Source organism: Artemia sp. Qi Xiang Cuo, chromosome 8, assembly GCF_049724085.1.
Source record: "Artemia sp. Qi Xiang Cuo chromosome 8, ASM4972408v1, whole genome shotgun sequence".
NCBI lineage: Eukaryota > Metazoa > Arthropoda > Branchiopoda > Anostraca > Artemiidae > Artemia > Artemia sp. Qi Xiang Cuo.
In genome coordinates this window covers 37,487,816-37,507,611 of record NC_142801.1, presented here as the reverse complement: position 1 = coordinate 37,507,611, position 19,796 = coordinate 37,487,816, and the positions used below count along the sequence as shown (strand labels likewise).

At 36.2% G+C, this 19,796-nt stretch overlaps 1 protein-coding gene across 2 annotated transcripts in view; it reads right to left on the bottom strand.

Moving 5' to 3' along the window:
• The window catches only part of qin (tudor domain-containing protein qin), a 207,348-nt gene that overhangs the window by 34,738 nt on the left and 152,814 nt on the right, over positions 1–19,796 (bottom strand). For both annotated transcript variants that reach the window (XM_089093401.1, XM_089093402.1), the window contains exons 19-22: positions 17,755–17,872; positions 14,568–14,795; positions 2,865–3,080; positions 1,544–1,683 (exon numbers count right to left, since the gene is read on the bottom strand). In XM_089093401.1, the coding sequence (XP_088949527.1) occupies positions 1,544–1,683; positions 2,865–3,080; positions 14,568–14,795; positions 17,755–17,872 (702 nt within the window). The remainder of the gene's footprint in view (positions 1–1,543; positions 1,684–2,864; positions 3,081–14,567; positions 14,796–17,754; positions 17,873–19,796) is intronic.

The window sequence follows — 19,796 nt, the reverse complement described above, 5'->3', positions numbered from 1 at the left end:
TAAATATTTCTAGACAAGATATTCTTCATTTTCCATTTATAATCTAAACATCAGCATTTTACAGGAATTGCCATTTGAAATTTTTGAAGCACCTTATGAACCAAAGTTATACTTCCAATCCTCCCCCCAACCACCCATTCCCCAAGTTCTATGAACACCTAGCATCAAAATGCCATATAAAATACTACTTTTTCGTAAATAAAAGAAATCTTATGAGTAGGTAAAGCTCCCTACTCGAGCAAATTGAGAAATAGAATTTTGTTTTACCATTGCACCTAATGAGCAGTAACATCTTTTTGTTATATTCCAACTTTTGAACTTACTCAGAAAACCTGCCAAATCTTAGGAGGGGATTAGGTCTCGTGACCTAATGGTGGTCTAACAGTGACCATGGCACTCATATTTAAAGGAGAATCAACTTTAAGATTCATGACTCTGACTAGGAATCAAGAACGTGGGATTAAAATGAGACATAGGCTCAAGGCATAGTGACTCGCTACCAGCTCTGGTACGCAAGAATCGGAGCCGAGAACCAATCAGAAGGTTTTCGTCCTATTCCAAGGCGATCGAAAGCATGAATAACTATGTTTTTCCGCTTAAATTTTCCAATTTATTGGAGATTGTAGGGGGGGGGGGGGGGTCAAGCCAGCCTTAAAGGACCCCCCGCTATGCGCTTTTATGTAGAATATCGTAGTCTACTCCTTGACATAGCTCTGGTCTTTATATCAACTTTCTTAAAAAAAGACAGGCAATCAACTTTAATATTTCCTATGCTTTTTGCATTTGTTAGGGAAAATAGCAGCCATGAAAATGTAATATCCGTGTTGACGTATTAATCCAAAAATTGTTATAGAATCAGGGTGATATTTTTCAGTTTATTTTAGGTTACAAAAGACCGGGAAAAACTCTATCTTCGTAGAAAAAAATACTTATAGAAGTAAAAATCTTTTTTAATCAAACATTGTTGTACAAAAATCATAGTCAGATAGAAAAAGAGGAAAGGAAAAACACTCGTCTTTCAGCAGCCATATATTATCAAAACTTAAGACACAAAAACGAGGGAAACTAGGATGAGAAAGAGCGACATTGAACAAGTTATAATTAAAAGCAATACAAAGTTTAGAGCTATTCACTTTTGAACAGCCTAACAAGGTCTTTTCGATTCTCAATTCTCTTGTGAACATCCTCAAGTTCCACTAGTTCTATCCATTTTGCAACATAGAAAGGGGGTCCTTTAAGTACGCAGCCATGGACATCGCATTCGACATGCGGATAAAGAGAAGAAGTATACACATATGGAATACAGTAAAGGATAATGAAATAAATGACATTATGAAAAGAGAAAAAATTATCAAATAGAAAATATATCTTTTTCATTTTTTACTCCAGAGAGTAGTCCGCAATACAAAAAAGCAAATCAAATGAGAAAGGGACATTTACCATTACTACGTTGACTGAACTAAGTAATGAAGCTCAAATAAATAAACAAGTTATACATTATCACTTTTGTTTTAAACATTTTCTATATTATATGTCTTTATACCTTTCCTTTGGTAGAGCAAGACCTTCTTCAACAAGTAATCTGGACACATTACGTAAAACAACTTTAGGCGGGGACAGAGGGCCATCATCTTCATAATCTTCCCGGAACAAGTTTACAACCCATGTATTCTCCGGTGATTTCTGGCATAAATGAAAGTAAAAAGGATGTTAAGTGTTGTTAACGAGTGAGTTCAAATAAAAGAGGAGAGTAAGAGAGAGAGAGAGAGAGAGAGAGAGAGAGAGAGAGAGAGAGAGAGAGAGAGAGAGAGAGAGAGAGAGAGAGAGAGAGAGAGAGAGAGAGAGAGAGAGAGAGAGAGAGAGAGAGAGAGAGAGAGAGAGAGAGAGAGAGAGAGAGAGAGAGAGAGAGAGAGAGAGAGAGAGAGAGGAAACGGTAGAGGCTAATGTTAAACTGGACACTATACAACTTTAGCACAAATAAGTGATCGGATGTGCATTATTTTTTACAGAAATATTGGTTGTGGAAGAACTTTTAGACTTTTCCAACCCGATTCTGGTAGCATCCACGGGCCTCGGATCCCGAAAACCCCAACTGTACAAAGAATTTCTACTAATTTTTTATTATTATTATTATTATTATTTAAACCGGATAATTGAATCTACTTCATGGACAATGGACAAAATAAAATATTCAAGAAAGGAAGGATATAGAATATGGGATGGCAGACCCAATACAGGTCTAATAATTTTTGCCTGATGGATAACAGGATTTGGTCAGAGCCGTTTATAAGTAAATTTGGGTAAAATGGCTTTTTAACATTCTTATCTTCATAGAACTACAAGAGAAATAAACATTTATTGAAACGATGTCTACATTTGACTATGACTGTTGACTATGCATAAACTTCTTAAAGTGACCCAAGTCTACATTTCAAAAAAATTCGAGTTGAAAATTGTCTACAGTGGTAATACGGCCTTTACATCATACACGAGCAAGAATGTATGCAAAAATAAACACTTAATAAACAAAAGTGGTCAAAGTCAACACTAAAATATTTTTTGGTCATGTATCCAACTACCATGATCAGTGAAAAATTAAATACAAGAAAACTTACAATGTTATTTAGAAATAGAAATTTGTACGTACAAAATTCTTCTTCGGAAGGGAAGAATTTTTCTCTTTTTTTTTTAAAGTAAAACTCAAGATAAAAACTTCAAATAATAATCCAGGAAAAAATATATAGCGATTTATACCTGTCAACATTTGCTTTGACTTATCGTTTTCCAAAATGGTCATTTTTAAACTTACCAACAATTTTTTTTAGAAATTACCTCAAAACTTTCTGGAACTTATAAAAACTTACCTCGATTTTCTCACATATAAAATCATTCCCAGAGAACTCAGAAGAAAAAAATAAATTTGATGTCTCCGGCCATTTCCCTGTTATTCCTGGAGGTTTAATGCCAGCCAGTTTAGCACAAGAGACCTCAGGTCGTTGTTTCAAATATGTTTTATCAAAAATTGGCTTCAACTCTAAAGCAGGAACATCACTTGTGGATCCGATATCCAAATCATTCACCTACAATGTACGAATATAAATATTCCATACCACAGAAGACTTAAGACAACTCTATTCTTAAGGGAATTACGAATGAATAAAAAACTTAAGTGCAATCAATATATTGGCATTCGAACTATCAAGTTTCAAAACATTCAGCTATTATTGTTTACGCACCTAAACTTATATTGACCGATATTTAACCGGTTTACATAAATACCGGTTTATATAAATACCGATAAACCGGTATTTAAACCGAAGTTTGATTAAATATTTCAAAAGATCGTGAACATTGTTCTCCTCTGACAGAAAAGATTATTGAAGAAATCCAATAATAAAACAGTAGAGAATATTAATTGTTTACTGGAAAATTTGTTATGCTATGTGAAACAAATAAAAATAAAATTCGGCTTAGAGTCCAGGACTTCATGAGATAAAAACAGTTAGATATGAAATGTTTACTCCACTCTGATAACTACTCGTTGCTACTGAAGCAATGACTAACACTTAGAAATAAAGCTTATTACTGAAATATCGATAAAAAAAAAAATGATAAAAAACTACTAAATATTTTGGCACTGGGAGCAGGGAGGGTGGGTATGCCTTGACAAAAGGTAGCGATGAGGCTGCACCCTAAAATAAATATTTTATTGTATTTTTAGCTTGGTTTTTTACTTACTTGGCAACTGGACACTTGTTTTAAAGCATGAAAGGTTTATATATTTATTGATAACTTTTATTCACAACAAAGTTAATGTGTAACATACTAAACAAGCGTTAATCCAATATAATCCTTTTTGCACAGCTCAGGGTACATCATTTGGCTGCACTGAAAAAATCAGTGCACATACTTTACAATACTGGTTAGCACACTACACTTGAAATCATGTGTCCGTAAGGACAGGTGTTCGAGTCCCGGTGTCGCTGGTTATCTGGTCAAGAACGGGGGTTAGTGGAGACCCGGGGTTCACCATGCTCTAAATGGATACCTGGGGAAGGTTAACAGGAAGGGTGTGCGACAGCACAGGATGACTAGCCCTAAGCACCCCCCCCCCTCCACTACTCTTCCTGGCTGGAGGGCTATGAAACGGAGATCAGCATCACCGGTTCGGGTTATAGTCTCTTACCGTATCCTTATCATAAAATGCTGTCTACAATTCTTTTCTTTTAAGATTATTCGGATCTTTGCAGTTAGGAATAATAAAGACTAAATAAACCTTCAAGTTCAATTTCCGTCTATTAGGAAACACTAAGAAATTTAAATGCAACAATCTAGTTTGTTTCTAGGAAAGACATCAGCTTCCGTGGTTTCGACTCAAGTATAAACTATTCCCTCCTTTAAAATTTAACCGACCAAGAGTAAATAACTACGCTACTGCTATACTCGGCAAAAAATTTCCATTAATCACTCAGATTTCTGCTCACTCTCACTCTCTCTCTCTCTAGACCACTTCCCTATTATCTGAAGCTCGCTAGGTCACCCAGTGCCTCCACGTTACCCAAGCTTCTAGAAAAATTCCCGATTTTCCGTGAAAAAAAAATTAAACTTCCCGAAATTCATCCCGAAGATCATGGTTTGTCCTCTATTTCCCTCGGAAAACACAATATCGTCCCTCCCCAGAATTTCCTTCAAAATGGAAATTCATTTCGAAAATTGACCAACATTTTCTGGTTCTTGAACCAGATCTTTTCCCGATTCTTTGAACAATTCAACAGTCGAACGAACCAAAACATAACATTTAAATTAGCGCTAGGAAAGTAAATATAGAAAGAAGCACCAAAAACCAAGGTATTATTTTGGCCTTTAACATAAAGCTCCGACACCTTGTGGACTCGCATCTCCTTATCCCCTAGCTCCCGTTTCCGCAATTTTACTATTAAACAACTCCGTTTCACAGCTCCCATCATATAACTCTTGATCATCCACCTTCATCATACAACTTTTGATCATCCATCTTCTCATGAATCACAATTATAAGTAATTCTTAATTTGGATCAAAGCCCAGATTTCGGTTATGAGGTAATTATGGTTATGAGGCTTCAGCTGCGAAAACCTCCTAATCCCTCAAACCACCCAAATGAGACTTTTTCTTTAGTAGTGGAAAAAAGATATGGTACAAAATGGTCAAACCTCGGGGAAACTGCAACATAATTTTTTTATACCAAAATATTCAGAAAAATCAGCTTAATTACAAAAAAAAAAGAAACAAACAAATCTCCTTTGGATAAGTGTCCCAAATTTGCCCTTGAAGGTGGAAAATCGATTTTTTGTTTAAATATTTTGGAGCTTAAATAGTCGTTTTCTATCAAGCATGTTGACTCCAAAAACTCGAAATTAAGAAGTTGTCGTATTTTTTTATATTTTACTATGAAATGAATGGCGGCAGATTCAAAAATGAAGTTAAAAACTTGATTTTACGCAGTGAAGTACCTCATCTTACCTAAAACGGTAGTGAAAATTGACCTGTACGAATTAATCATTTTTGGTTGATTCACCATTTCCTATCAAGCTAGAAATGGCACCTTGGAATAGACTCTCGAACAGTTTAATTTCAAACCAGTATTCTAGAATCCCCTTCCCCTCCAATTTGCGGTTTCCATTCCTTAATGCCATTCTTTAGCTGATCTAATCAGTGGGGCCATCAACCACAGTACTTGCTACATGACTGGGTTCAAGGCTATATAAAAGGTCTGTGTCGTTTTATTTACTTCGGAAAAAGAAGATAAGAAGAAAGAATTTTGATTTAATTGTTTTATTGTAAAAAACAAGTTTTAAATTATAAAAAAAAAAAAAAAAAAAAAATAAATGAGGAATTGATGTTAGTATTATGTTAAATCATATTATTTTATTTTTTGTTGGTTTGGTTTGATTTTTGAGTAGCCAAATGGGTATTAAAAAGGTTTTAATAGTTTATTTGTTTGTTATAAAATAAGGATGAGAATGCCGCGCCTAAGCATATTGTAAGGGTAAATCTTTCTTCTCCCAATAAGATTACGTTTGGGTTAAAGAAAGGTGGAGAGGAGGGAGGATGTTTTACAGTTCATTGAGTGCAAGGTTTCATGAAAATTAATTTTCTATTTTTGATTTTTTTCCATGGTGAAGAGGGTGCGTTATGGGAGAAGGGCACCCTGCTTAACATGGAATGGTACTTTTTTTGCGGTTTTGAATTTTTTGTAGTACGCCCTGTCTTTGTCAGTTATGTTTGGCTATCCAAATCCAAATTTCAAAAAAATAAAAGTTGTTTTTAAATTAGTGTTGGTGACACAATAGTTTGAAATTAAGTGGAAAAGATTATTATGTCACCGAGAGGAGAGGAGGTGGGATTTTTTTTTATTTGAAAAAAAAAAGAAAAAAAAAGAAAAAGAAAGATAACGAGCGCACTAGTCAGGCTGAAAAACTCTAGTCATTACCTTTGACCAACCGCTTTACTGGAAGGAAAAGTGTATCGTCAATGCAGAGCCTGCCACAAGTGCTTTAAGAAATGCTATTGTTGTCCTAGGCGGATTTAACACGCGCATGAGTTTCCTAGGAGTCGTTGCCTTCCTTATGGCTGATTCGGGACTTTTGGAAATCATAAGTCATATATACGCACCTAAGACTAGGCGAGGTATATTACAAGGCAAAGCTGTCTCTCGTGCTGTGCGAGGCCATGGTCTGTTGGAGGTAGCCCTTTATGCGAAACTTTTATCATCAGAATTGAATGGCAGAGTGTTTGATGGCAATGATATGCTACCAGAACCCCTTGAAAAGGCAAAACAGGCATAAAAGTTTCTCCTTGAAGAAGATACCGTCGATGAAGCGCTGGCGTCGGAAGCAGCAGAGCTTATCCATGAAATAGTTCACAGTGTAAAAGAACGATTATCCGAGTCCAGAAAAGTCCGGCTTAGGTTTCAGTATCTGGACCTACTTGGAATCTCGAGAAAGAACCTGAGAGCCAAACGAAGAGGCAATTTTGAGCTTTATCTACAGTATTTATTAGAAATGCTTCCTTACTTTGCTGCTTCCGACCATAATCTTTACATGAAGTCTACTTGGCTGTTCGTGGAGTTGACCTTTCAGTTGAGGAAAGACAACCCAGTGCAGTGCAGAATGTTATAGAAATAGCTGTTCATCCAGAGAACTGACAATTACAGAGTGGCACTTTCGCCTGATTTGGTGATAAAATAAACGTTAATGAAAGTATGAAAACGAGTGGCGGTCTGACGAGAGGTAGAGGCATGATTAAATTATAGTGAATAATTTGGACAACTGCTATGCATACTTAGGTTCTCGTTTACGAATGCATGCAGAACTTGACTGGCCTTGCAGAGTTGACTATTTAAAGTCACCCAGAGGAAATCTCTTCCTCTAGAGATAAAGATCTGGTGGAGATAAAAAGGTAGTTCGATACATTGAGCCCACAGAACCCTTCAGGCACGATTCACACAACTGTTGAACATGGTTACTGGTGTCCACGCTTCATCATCTGTAACCGTAGACGATGCCAAATCTGTAGGAAAAAAGACTCCGAAGGACATGGTAGCGAAAAAAATTGACTAATATGTTTTCAGAAGAAAAGATAAAGCTGTAACTTTGGCTGGGAAATCAGCTGTGGTGATAGACAGCGAGAGAAGAATGGTCGAACCAGCTCTATTCTTCCAACGTCTGGCCGCAGTGGCTAGCACCAGCGTTTCAGACAAGAACGAGGTTCTGTCACGTAATACATTCCCAACTTCAAAGGACTCAACACAAGAGAGAAAAATAATTTAAAAACAATGCAATAATCCCCCTCAAAAATCTCACACTAGACAGGGGACTACCACATGAATTAAAGCTATTTTGAATTACATATTTGAAAATCCAAGCCACGAGAGATCCTGTGCCCAAGTCAAACAAGCCTGACAATGGAAATTTCTAACCCGGGCCTGAGTCATTCGTCCCATTGATAACAAAAAAAAAAGTAAATATGAAATATTAATAATAAAAAAACGTAATGGAAAAATTTCTTAAGATTCTTATGAAAGTGCCAAACGAGTGATATTCTTGAGCTGACTCATTTAGAGTATTCCAACTGATATGACAAGTGGTTTATGGATTGAAATCAGACCTAGCCGATGGAGTGAGTAAAACATTAACATTCTTTGTATTACGAAATAGATGCGTAGACCAATTAGTGACAAAAGACGAAGTTCGCACACAAAGAATGTAGAGTGACTGTAGACAAGTAATGGCCTAGTTGGATTAGATGTAGAACAATTTGTTTCTGTATAAGGCACCTTGCTTTATCATATAACTTTGACAGTGGTTTAAAAAAAAGACAAAATTGACGTCCATTTAATAAAGCATTAAGAGACGTAGGACTGAACTAAGTAATGGAATAAAACATAAAAATTCTGATCCATGAAAAATATGTTTTAACTTCCTCAAAACTCCAAGATTCCTTGAAATCTTCATTTTGATTAGCGCAATATGATACTTGAATAAAATGTTTCCATCGAGAAGAATACCGAAAAATCAGACATACGGATCCTTAAGTCTACTGAGAAAACCCATTGACAGCTGGATATCAGATAACTGGGGGCAAGCCTGAACAATACGGAAGAAACTTAGAAAGCTTGACTTAGCAACACTTAGGGCAAGGCAATTAGCATCGAACGAAGGGATGACTCTCTCAAAAAGGTCACTAGTTTGGGTAGCATCTCAAACTCCGTTCCTTCTGTTGTACTAAGGGTACTGTCATCAGCGAAAGTGACCAGAGCGTCCTCATCCTGTAAAGGCGACTGATTTTTTTGAACATTGAAGGATTCAGGATGACATAGCGGACAACCAACAGGATTTCCGTTTTTTAACCACCACTTTAAGGTCATTAACATAAATAAAAAACACAAACGGTCAAAGAACAGAGCCTCGAAATACAACAAACTCGACTTTAGACGAAGAACGGAAAAAAAGAATTTATGGATAGTTATACCTGATCAATAAGAATCAAACCAGGCATGACCCTGTCCTCTTACACCATTATGTGATAACTTAAAAAGCAGAATTCCATGGGTTAAACAATCAAAAGCTTTACGGACATCCACAAAAATAGCAGCAGGAATCAAACCAGAGTCAAGCGCGGTGTGGAGAAAATTTAAAAGAGATGCACATGCATTCTTCATAGAATGCTTAGCTCAGAAGCCAAACTAAAAATCATGGAAGAATCCTTTTAACTCTAGATAAGCAAGTAGACAGGAAAGTATGGTCTTTTCAAATATGTTACTAAAAACAGAAAGCAAAGATATAGGTGGATAATTGGCTGGATCATTACGTGGTCCACCTTTATAGAGATTAAATAAAAAAAAACAAGTTTTTTAAATTGAAAGTAAGGAGCGACATTAAAACTCAAAATATACAGAAATTATTCCGTATATGAAAGGGGATGTCCCCTCGTCAGCGCCTCTCTCTTTACGCTAAAGTTTGACTTTATCACAACTCTATTTTTTTTAACAATAAAAAACTTTAGCGTAAATAGCGAGGCGTTGAGGAGGGGACATCCTCTTTCATATATGGAATAATTTCTGTTCGTTTTAAGTTTTAATGTCGCTCCTTACTTTCAGTTTAAAAAACTTGTTTTAATTTCTGATCGTTTTTAGTTAATGCAGCTTTTATTTTGGCTCACCGTCATTGAATGAGTAAAACAAAATTTGCATATTAATTTTACTTTTCTTTTACTAAATGGCTTTCTCTAAATTTGGTTTTGGCGTAATTTACAAATTAACTTACGTAACAAATTTCTATATTCGTATATTTTTATTACGTATATTATGGGTTTCGCGCCCTAGTCAATACCTTGCTCTTTACGTTAAATTCAAGTCGTGTCCCAATTCTATAAGGCTGCCTCCTTATTCGCAAAGGCCGTTAATTATAATAAATATCTCTGATGAAAGTACAAAAAAATTTGTTCCCTTGTGAATCAGACGAAATTGGGAAAAAAGAGGCGTGGGAGGGGGCCAAGTAACCCTCCAGCATTTTTGGTCTCTGAAAAGGGCACTATAACTTTTAATTTCCGTTCGAATGAGCTCTCTCTTGATGTTGAAGGACCACGGGGTCGGTACGATTACCCCTTAAAAAAAAAAAAAAAATAATAAACACGCATCCGTGATCAGTTCTGGCAAAACATACAAAGTTGCACATTTTTGAAGATGTGACCTTGAAACCAATGTAATAGGGTTTTCTGATACGCTGAATCTGACGGTGTGATTTTCATTAAAATTCTATCACTTGTAGGGGAGCCTTTGATGAGTAATACTAAACTTAATAAAATTTATATATTTAGAATCAGCAATATAAGCCCATTCTTTTGTTACATTTACTGACATGAAAATTCCGTTTTTTAAAGTTTCGATTACTATTGAGCCGTATGGCTTTTTTTATGGTTTTTTTTATTACGTATATGGTTTTACGTATATGAGAGGGTTTTCCCCTTAGTCAATGCTCCGCTCTTTGCGCTAAAGTTAAGATTCTGTTTAAATCACAAGCCCCTACATCACAAAGGCCGCTCAATTAGAGTACATAGCTGTTTTCAAATAACTAAAAAAAAAACTGTAGCGTAAAGAGCGAGGTATTGACTAGGGGGCAAACCCCCACATATACGTAATAATTTCTGTTCGTTTTAAGTTCTAATTTTGCTTCTTACTTTCAATTGAAAAAACTTTTTTTTTAAATTTAATTTCTGATCGTTTTTAAATAATGCTGGGAAATCCGGTGCCCCCTTCATAGAAATGTCCCTTACCCCAAGGAAACATCCTTCACGGAAAGATTCTCCCAAGTAGCCGCCTCCGTCAGCCCCCCCCCACCAGAAAAAATCCTTCCTGAAAATGTCTGTATAGTTCCCAATAACCAATACTATATGTAAACAATGGGCAAAGTTCATAACTTGCAGCCCTTCCCCTGGTAACTGTGGGGGATTAAGTCATCATAAAAGACATGTTTATTAGATTTTCAACTATGCTGAAAAATGGCTATCTCAAAATTTTGATCAGGTGACTTTGGGAAAAAAATGAGCGTGGGAGGGGGCCTAGTTGCCCTCCATTTTTTTTTGGTCACTTAAAAAGGGCACTAGAACTTTTAATTTCCGTCCCAATGAGTCCTCTTACGATATTCTAGGACCACTGGGTCAATACGATTACCCCTGGGAAAAAGAAAAAAACAACAACAAATAAGCACGCATCCGTGATCTTTCTTCTGGCAAAAAAGGGAAAATTCCACATTTTTGTAGATAGGAGCTTGAAACCTCTACAGTAGGGTTCTCTGATACGCTGAATATGATGGTGTGATTTTCATTAAGGTTATATAGCTTTTAGGGGGGTCTTTCCCCCTTTTTTCGAAAATCAGCCAAATTTTCTCAGGCGCGTAACTTTTGATGAGTACGATTAAACTTGATGAAACTTATATTTTTGAAATCAGAATTAAAATCTGATTCTTTTGATGTATCTATTGGTATCATCGTATCTATCTATTTTTAGAGTTTCGGTTACCATTGAGCCGGGTCGCTCCTTACTTACAGTTCGTTACCACGAACTGTTTGAAAACTTACTCTGGCTTTCTTAAGAGAGCTGGAGAAAATTTCGTTAACAAAAGATACATTTATAAGCTTCGTCAATGGAGTAATAACTGAAGGAAGAATGAACTTAACTACCTTAGTTGGAATACAGTCAGGGCAAGACGTCGGAGAACCTTTCAAACTAGTTACACTACTTACTACTTCAACATCAGAAGCAGGATGCAAAACCATCGACTCGAGAGAGGAAGGTCCAAGATACGATTTGTAATCTGGTTGCGACGGCAAAGACGCGAATGAAGAAGCAATAGTTTTCCCAACATTGGCAAAATCTGATGCAAATGTCAGAACATCAACTACAAGACTTGGAGTGACAGAAGGAGCCCGAGAAGAAGGCTTAAGGATGAAATCAACCACCTGCCGAGTTTTTCGAATATCCTTCCCACATTCCGAGATTTTTTTTTTTGAATAACAAAGGGATTTTGCGTTCCGGCACAAAAAGTTAAACACGTTCCTACAGCGTTTGAATTGTTGAAGACGTACAGCACTCAAAGTTGGTTTTGCAGACTTAAAAGTTTTCCAAAGATTGTTTTTTTCTTCTCCAACTCTTAAAGAAGGCCAAGGGGGGTCAAGAAGAATGAATGTTTGACCTTGAAGTAGAAAGGGACAGAGCACATACGTCAAACACTTTCACCGACTCATAAAAAGAATCAAACTTTTAACAGAAATCTTTTTTCTCACCAAAAATATTTCCTGAGTTATTAGCTAATGGGATGTGAAATTAGCAATATAACCAGCGATTTCTGCCAAGGAAAAGCATTTCAACGAGCGTATGGATAACCTAAAGCAAATGATTGGAAATCTTCCAAAAAAGAACCTAATGATAAGTGCTTAAGAAGAAGGTGTGCGTTAAACGTAAGAATTTAATCATTAATTGAAATCCTAACAAGGAAAATGAAAATTTTTGAAGAGTCCGTTAACAGTTTTAATCAGAAATGTCAGTGCAGAACTACGAGGATATTAAGTTCACAGCTATCTATAAACTTGAAAGCAAGGCAAAGCGCCCCAACAGATGGAAATCACGCCCAGCCGCTGACCCTATTCTTGTCTGTTCTGAATCTTCAGCGTAAAAACAATATAATGGCTTGTGTTGGTAACAAACGAAATACTTCACTGGCAATACGACATAGGCGTAAGTCTTTTCTTCACCTGCATTGGTAAGTGATTATGTTTGAGAATGATTGCTCATTGGATATTAACGCAAATGTTACAATATATGAAAATGAATTTCAGAGAGTTAATTTTAATGGAATGAAAAACTATCATATGGGTAGGCCCCTAGCATGAATTTTGATGACAATTTTGAGAAAACTATTGATGGCCTGCTTATGGAGGAGCTGGGATTTTGGAATTTCGGAGCTCAGCAGGATGATATCCTACTGATTGTGCATCTGTGCATCATCGAGTTCTTCGTTTGACGATATTCAATTATTATATGAAGATTCGTGCCCTACAGTTATTAGCCTTTGCGAAACGTTTTTTTAGTTAGAAGAATAAGATAATCTGAAAAATTCCTGGATATACGTCAATATTTCTTAACCGGAAGAGAGCCAAAGAAAGTGGACTCTGATTTTTATGTTAAAAATAACTTACAGGATGTCCGAAGAGATGACGAGTTATAAAGAACGAGCAGGTATCTGAGTCCCTACAAGTGGGTCTAAGAAAGAATTTCAGGGAACGTAAGAAGACATTCTTGGAAATTTCTTTTTTATAAGAAAATCAGAAGTTATATTGATGGGTGATCTTAACATTGACCTTGCGGATAAGTCGTCAAAACAGGCCGCTAATCTCTGTTTTTGGTAATTTCGCAGGGATTGGCTCCTTGTATAAACATACCGACACAAATTTCGAAACCAGCGGAGCTTGACAGACTGAAATGAGAGTCGAGCACAGCATCAAGGGATTTTGCATTGCCAGAAAATACTAACTAAGGTAATTATAACACCACATTTGGCCAGTTTTATGATACATTTCAGGGTAAAAAAAAATCTCATTTAAATCGTACAAAAAGATGAACTCTCAGAGCTCCCCGGTCAACATCTGGTATCCTTAAGTCGATAAAAAGAAAGCAAAACTTCGGGTAATGTACAAGAACAGACTTACGTTACCATGATTTTTGAAACACGGTCAATGTTCTTCCTGAATGCCAATTGATGCCCATAAAATTCATTAAAAATAAATAAACGCCAAAGATCCCAGTTGAATTACATGTAGTAACTCAGAAACGTTTATACACAACAACCACTGACTTATATAAATTTACTCAGAATAATACAGGAAGTACACAACGAAAAACAGCCTGGAAATGCCTAACCACAACAAAAAAGAAATATAACACATAGATATGACTTTTCTTTAAGGACTTGTTTCTTTTCAAAAGATCGCAACCCTTCAAAGTATCTGCTAGTATTCCTAAAGTGGATATTATTTGTAACAAGAAATAAGATCCACGAGGGAGCAATTCTCTTCGTAACTGATTTATTTTAAACGGTTTTTTTTAAGTGATTTATTTTAAGAGTTTCTTTTTTGTGGTCGATTTTTTTAAGCCTAAACGCAAGATTTGTTTCCATAGGGCTGGAAACTACTCGTATCTCATCGAATGTCACGGCCTCTCAAGCTCAGCAATTGGCGTAAAAATAAAGTTATAAAGTGAAAAACAAAGTGAAAAGAAAAAGCTGATGGCGGTACCCTATGAGGCCTTTTTCCATATCCGTATCTCATTATAGCCATTTACAAAGTCTGGAACCCCAATTCAAAATACGCAATGAGATTTTCGCTGAAATAACAATTTGTATCTGCGCAGTGTTTTGTAAATATACAGAAACTCATTCCAAAGTCCCCCTAGAGGAGTGGAAAAAGTACACCAGGAGTATGCCCCCTTTCAAGGAGTAAAAAAGTATTGCCTTGACAGTTGGTTATCACATACCTCTGCATACGCTAATCCCCTTTTGTCGTAAATGGTCTTCAAAGATGCTCGTCGCCAAACCTCTGAGACCTTGTCATAATAGGCAACCTTATCAGCCTTTTCCAAAGATTTTAAATCCTTGATCTTTGGTTGATGTGCCATATAAGCCGAAAACGCCTTGTGCGGAAAATCATGACTAAGGGATTTTAAAAAGATATGATCCAAATCCTCGACGTGAGCGATTCGAACCTAAAATGAAAGAAAGGATTACAAGAAAAAATCTAAAATGAAATATACATCTACAGGCTATAGGCTATACATACAGGCCATACATACAATCTACAGGCTATAGTTTTGCACTATGACCGGAAAAGATGTTTGCACAAACAGTGAAAACATCCTTTATCAGTGAAAACAGTGAAATAATCTTAGTGGATTAGGCGAGTGGCTTCTATTAGGCGAGAGATAAAAAACAGGAACGCCTTTATTAAGCTTTAATTTTTCGTTTCAAAACGCTGGCAACTTAACATAGGTAAGGACACTAAGGCGGTTCAACTCGGACAGAGCTGACTAAGCCTCTCGATGATGCAAGCACTCTGCGCGTGGTGACTGATCGCCCCAATGTCCTTCCAAGTACTCAACTTTGGCGAGCTGCCCTAAAGAATCACGTTCAAGCTCTGGATATCTATTTGGAGGGCGGAGCTTTTTTTTAAATATTTGGTACAATTAGGATCTGTTCAACTTCAGAGTCGCTCGGCCACCAAGGTTTCACTGCATAAGGCCACCTGAGGCCAACGAAGCTGAGCACACTCCTCCTTCACTTCAATATATGCACAACACCACTCTTAACTCCTTCCTACAAAGATTACTTTAGATTTTTTCTCACAACCACTTCCTACACCATTAAGGGATGACGGACTTTCCGCCTGGGTACACATGTGAGGCAAAAAAGTTCTCAATTTTCGGTTATGTATCATCCTTATCTGTAAAACCTGACCTAGCAATGTTAAAGTTTCTATTATGTTAGCCCTAAAAAGTGGAATCGAATCATATTTGTCATGCAGCTTAATGTTTGATAGACAACCATTAATACGGCTACTTAAAATTGTCCCCTCTTGAAAACACAGAGCATATCTAAATTAAGCTTTGGAAACGCCACCGTTTTAGGGCTACACTTGACCTTTGTCATGACCCTGACTAACTTCATCGTAAAAAAGTATTACCTTTGGTATTACGAACCCACTCAAACACACATACACAAATACACTACACAAAAAAAGGCATTAAGAATAATATACATTCAAGTAAAGCTCCCTACCACCTTCTCATGAATTCAACCATATAATGAAAATTGATGTATTTTTTGATTAGTTCAATATCCCCTAAAAATTCCCTGTGAAATACTCTTAGCCGTTCGTAAGATACTGCTTATACGCCCTTTTGACAACCAGGATGAACGAAGTGTGTTTCGAATTTGTTCAACATCTACCTTAACATTGCCTGAAAGACCCATTTTAATACCTAAAGCCCTTTTTGGAGACCTAGGACATGGCCCCTTTTCTCAATAGCAAACCCTATATGTAGACAATGGGCAACTTGCATGAATTTCTTTCCCTATTCCGGTACTTTTGGGCGCAACGTCATCCTTAGAAGAATAGCTATTTGACCTTTGGACTATTTTGAGCAAAATGGCAATTCAAAAATTTTACGGATGTCTATAGGAGAAGGGCAGCTAAAAAGCGCATGGGAAGGGGGCTGTTTGCCCCCGATCACTTTTGATTGTTAAAAACAGACTAAAACTTGTAATTCCAAATCAAATGAGCCCCCTTCAAGACATGAAGAGCCCCACCCAAAAAATCAATAGATCGAAGTCCAGGCAACGCTAAAACGATGCCTCTGATTTTGCAAGAACATTAAGTCGGCCACTTAATCTTTCGTGTATTCGTTCTCAAATAAAACATTTATTCGCAAATTCGTTCACTCTCCAAGGCTTATCTCCCTAGTCTTCCAAGCAAGCAAGTAAAAAAAAAAAAACAAATAAAATACAAAAAAAATTTTCGCCTTTGGGACCAGGTTCCTAAAAATTCTGGAACTGTTTAGAATTCTCAAATGTTTTTCATATACCTAAACTATTTTCCATTTTTCAAAATTTGCCTCCTTCCCTGTATAAGCAAATTCTAATGCATTTCAGACCTGTTAATGGATTTTTTGATGATTGGGCTCCCTTGGTAATACAGGTCCAGTAAGCAAATGACTGGATTTTCATATATATTTAAACTTTACAAAAAGCCTGAAAGTATTAGATATGAATTGAAGACAATTGAACCCTATACTTGCACAGCAAGTCTTATTTCTAATTTCCATGCTTGAGGAGGATCATATAGGAATTCAAATTTATCATATCGAACGGGACAAAGCATAGGTATCTTTGAGCGTACCAAATTACATCCTAAATACCATTGCTAACAACTCACAGCAAGAAGTGCACACTCTTCCATTTCCAATATATTCAAGAAATCCCTCTTTACACACTGTCACGGGCAAATAAGTACGTAAAACTGACAAAAGTTATACATACCACAGATAATACAAAAAGGAGGGGGCACTTGGATCCAGTCTCTCTGGATTGGAATTGGAATCTGTATACCTGTCAAAGAAAGTATCATGAGTGTGCGGGAGATACCCCTTCCCAGTCGGTCAATAAAGCCTCTAGCGAATACAGAAAAACCTTGGCTTAAAGATTCAGCTTAATCGCATCTACAGAGTCATATTTAGTGAGGTAAATGGATACTAGCCAAGATTGGTGCAAAAGACGTTTCAGACGCTCTAGCTTTAACACAAGAAAACATGATTAGGTTATGCTTGGAATAAATCACAGCATTTGAATGCGAGAAAAAAAATCGCTAGCAGAGGCAGGATGAACACACCATTGCAGCAAAAGAAGTAAGAAAAGCTACTAAAATTATTTTTTTTAAATAAAAAAAAATCCCTACATATATATATATATATATATATATATATATATATATATATATATATATATATATATATATATATATATATATATATATATATATATATATATATATATATATATATATATATATATATATATATATATATATATATATATAAATGCATTATATACAGTCAAACGCGAGTGACGCAGCTTAGAGAAAATGAGAACAAAATTAAGTTAGACGGGAACCTTAATACGGTCGTAGTGCATTATCAAAGTTGTATCAGTGTCTTCTTGCAGTTTTAAGGACTTAGGTAGGGGCTTTCCGTTCGTCTTATCAGGTCTCTTGTGATGGGCAATCCTCGAACTGAAAATAAAAATATATTGAAATACTAGACAATGAATAGTCAATAAAAAATCTAAAAACTTTTATCAGTATTGTTTACTAATATCGTTTATCTAATCTAAAGGATTCCTTTATTCTTTTTCTGTAATAAAGAATGATCCATTCTAATCATCCTCAATCATTATAATGCTAACGTTGACGAAAACAACACAACATAAGGACTGATTCAGTCCCAAAAGAACTGGAAAATACTAACGACAACAATAGTTTGAACCGCAACTATTAAGCAGTGAAAGTGCATTGATTGAAAGTGAACTGATTTAAACATCTGGTCTAACAAGAAGCACCGAGGTTGTTTTCGTGTTTGCTCAGATGCTTTTAATTAAAAATCAGCTTACAATTTGTAAGTTATAAGACACAATTTGTTATCAGTCATTGTTGCAGCTTTCTGTACCCTTTCAAGCCTTTTGAAAAAAAATTATCCACACAAACTAACAGTTTTTGCTCGTTATTCTTAGCTGTTAGTTAAGTATGAAAAACAGATTTCATTGGCACTGGTATACAATTTTTAACGACAGGACTTAATGACACTGGTATTAAATTTTTACAGATCATGGTTAGTTGATTTGAAAATAACTACTAGAAGAATTTACCAAGTCAAACAAGTAACACACGTATGAGAAATAGTTAAATTGACTATACACCATTGACCAAATATTTTTTTTCTTTTTTTACACTAATAATCTTTTTTAAAGAATACACATTCAAACAAACAGAGTTAAGTGCTTTGACACACTTCTAAGCAAAACCTAAAAAAAAAGAAGTAAAAACTGATGATAAATCTGGCTTTATGAAAGATATAGTTCTGTTCATGGTCCGTTAAATTCTTGAAAACTTAGATCATGGCGTGTTATCCTTCCGCAATTTCTTTTGATGGTTGTGTGGTTTTCTTAATCTTTATCCTTGACCTCGCAGAATCACACGAGTGACCGTCCTCTTAGATTTCGTATCAAATTCGAACGACTCGCACCTCATGGTAGTCCGATAACCAGCTTCGGTTGTACGAAAGAAGGCAAGTTTCAAGATTTTTAGCTTAACTCTTTGGGCCAAAAACTTAATTTTGTGCTTTGATGTGAAATGACCCAGGGTCAATACTTGCCGAAACTGGCCCGTCAAAATTTGCCAATCAGACAAGGGATAAAAGTTTCAACATTGACCTCCATTTGGCAAAACGTGTCGTGCGTTGGAGCTTCATTGGCCAATGTACGTGCTCTGTGAAGTTTGAGCCGATCAGAAAACAAAATGATTTTCATGCACTTAAACCCTTTCGGAAATAGTACTTGTGCTTTGAGGTCCCTTTGACCTAACATACATTTGCTTTGTTTCGAGCCGATGAGACAAAAATAACTCGTTGTGCACTTAGGTATACCTTTTCAGCAAAATTTATTGTGTGGTCGAAGTCCCATTACCACAGGTTACAGAGGTGCCACACAGGTACCACAGGTACCACAGGTTACAGACATCGTAATTTTTCAGCTGATCAGACATCAACAATGTACTTCACATATCTTGCTGCCATTTAGTTAAAGTTATTTTTTTCGGTCCCCCTAGTACTCAGTATTAACCCTGTAAATTTTTAGTCAATGGGAAAAAATTTCAATAATCAAAACTATTTTCAATCCTGGATTGTCTTTTGGTTCGAGTCAAGAACCATAGGATGGATTTCTACGATCGTCCGAAATACTCCAGGTCAGAAAATTCCTTTTAGTCCGCACTGACTGAAAATGCTTAATTCAATTAATTACTTTTGGCATGGGACGAAAGAAAATATACCAAGAGTGGTAAATGCATCTGGTCTGGGCTGATAGAAAAAAACAATCCAAGTCTGGGATATCTTTTTGGTCTGGGCCGAAAAAAAATTGCAAGTATTGTAAGTCATTCGCGT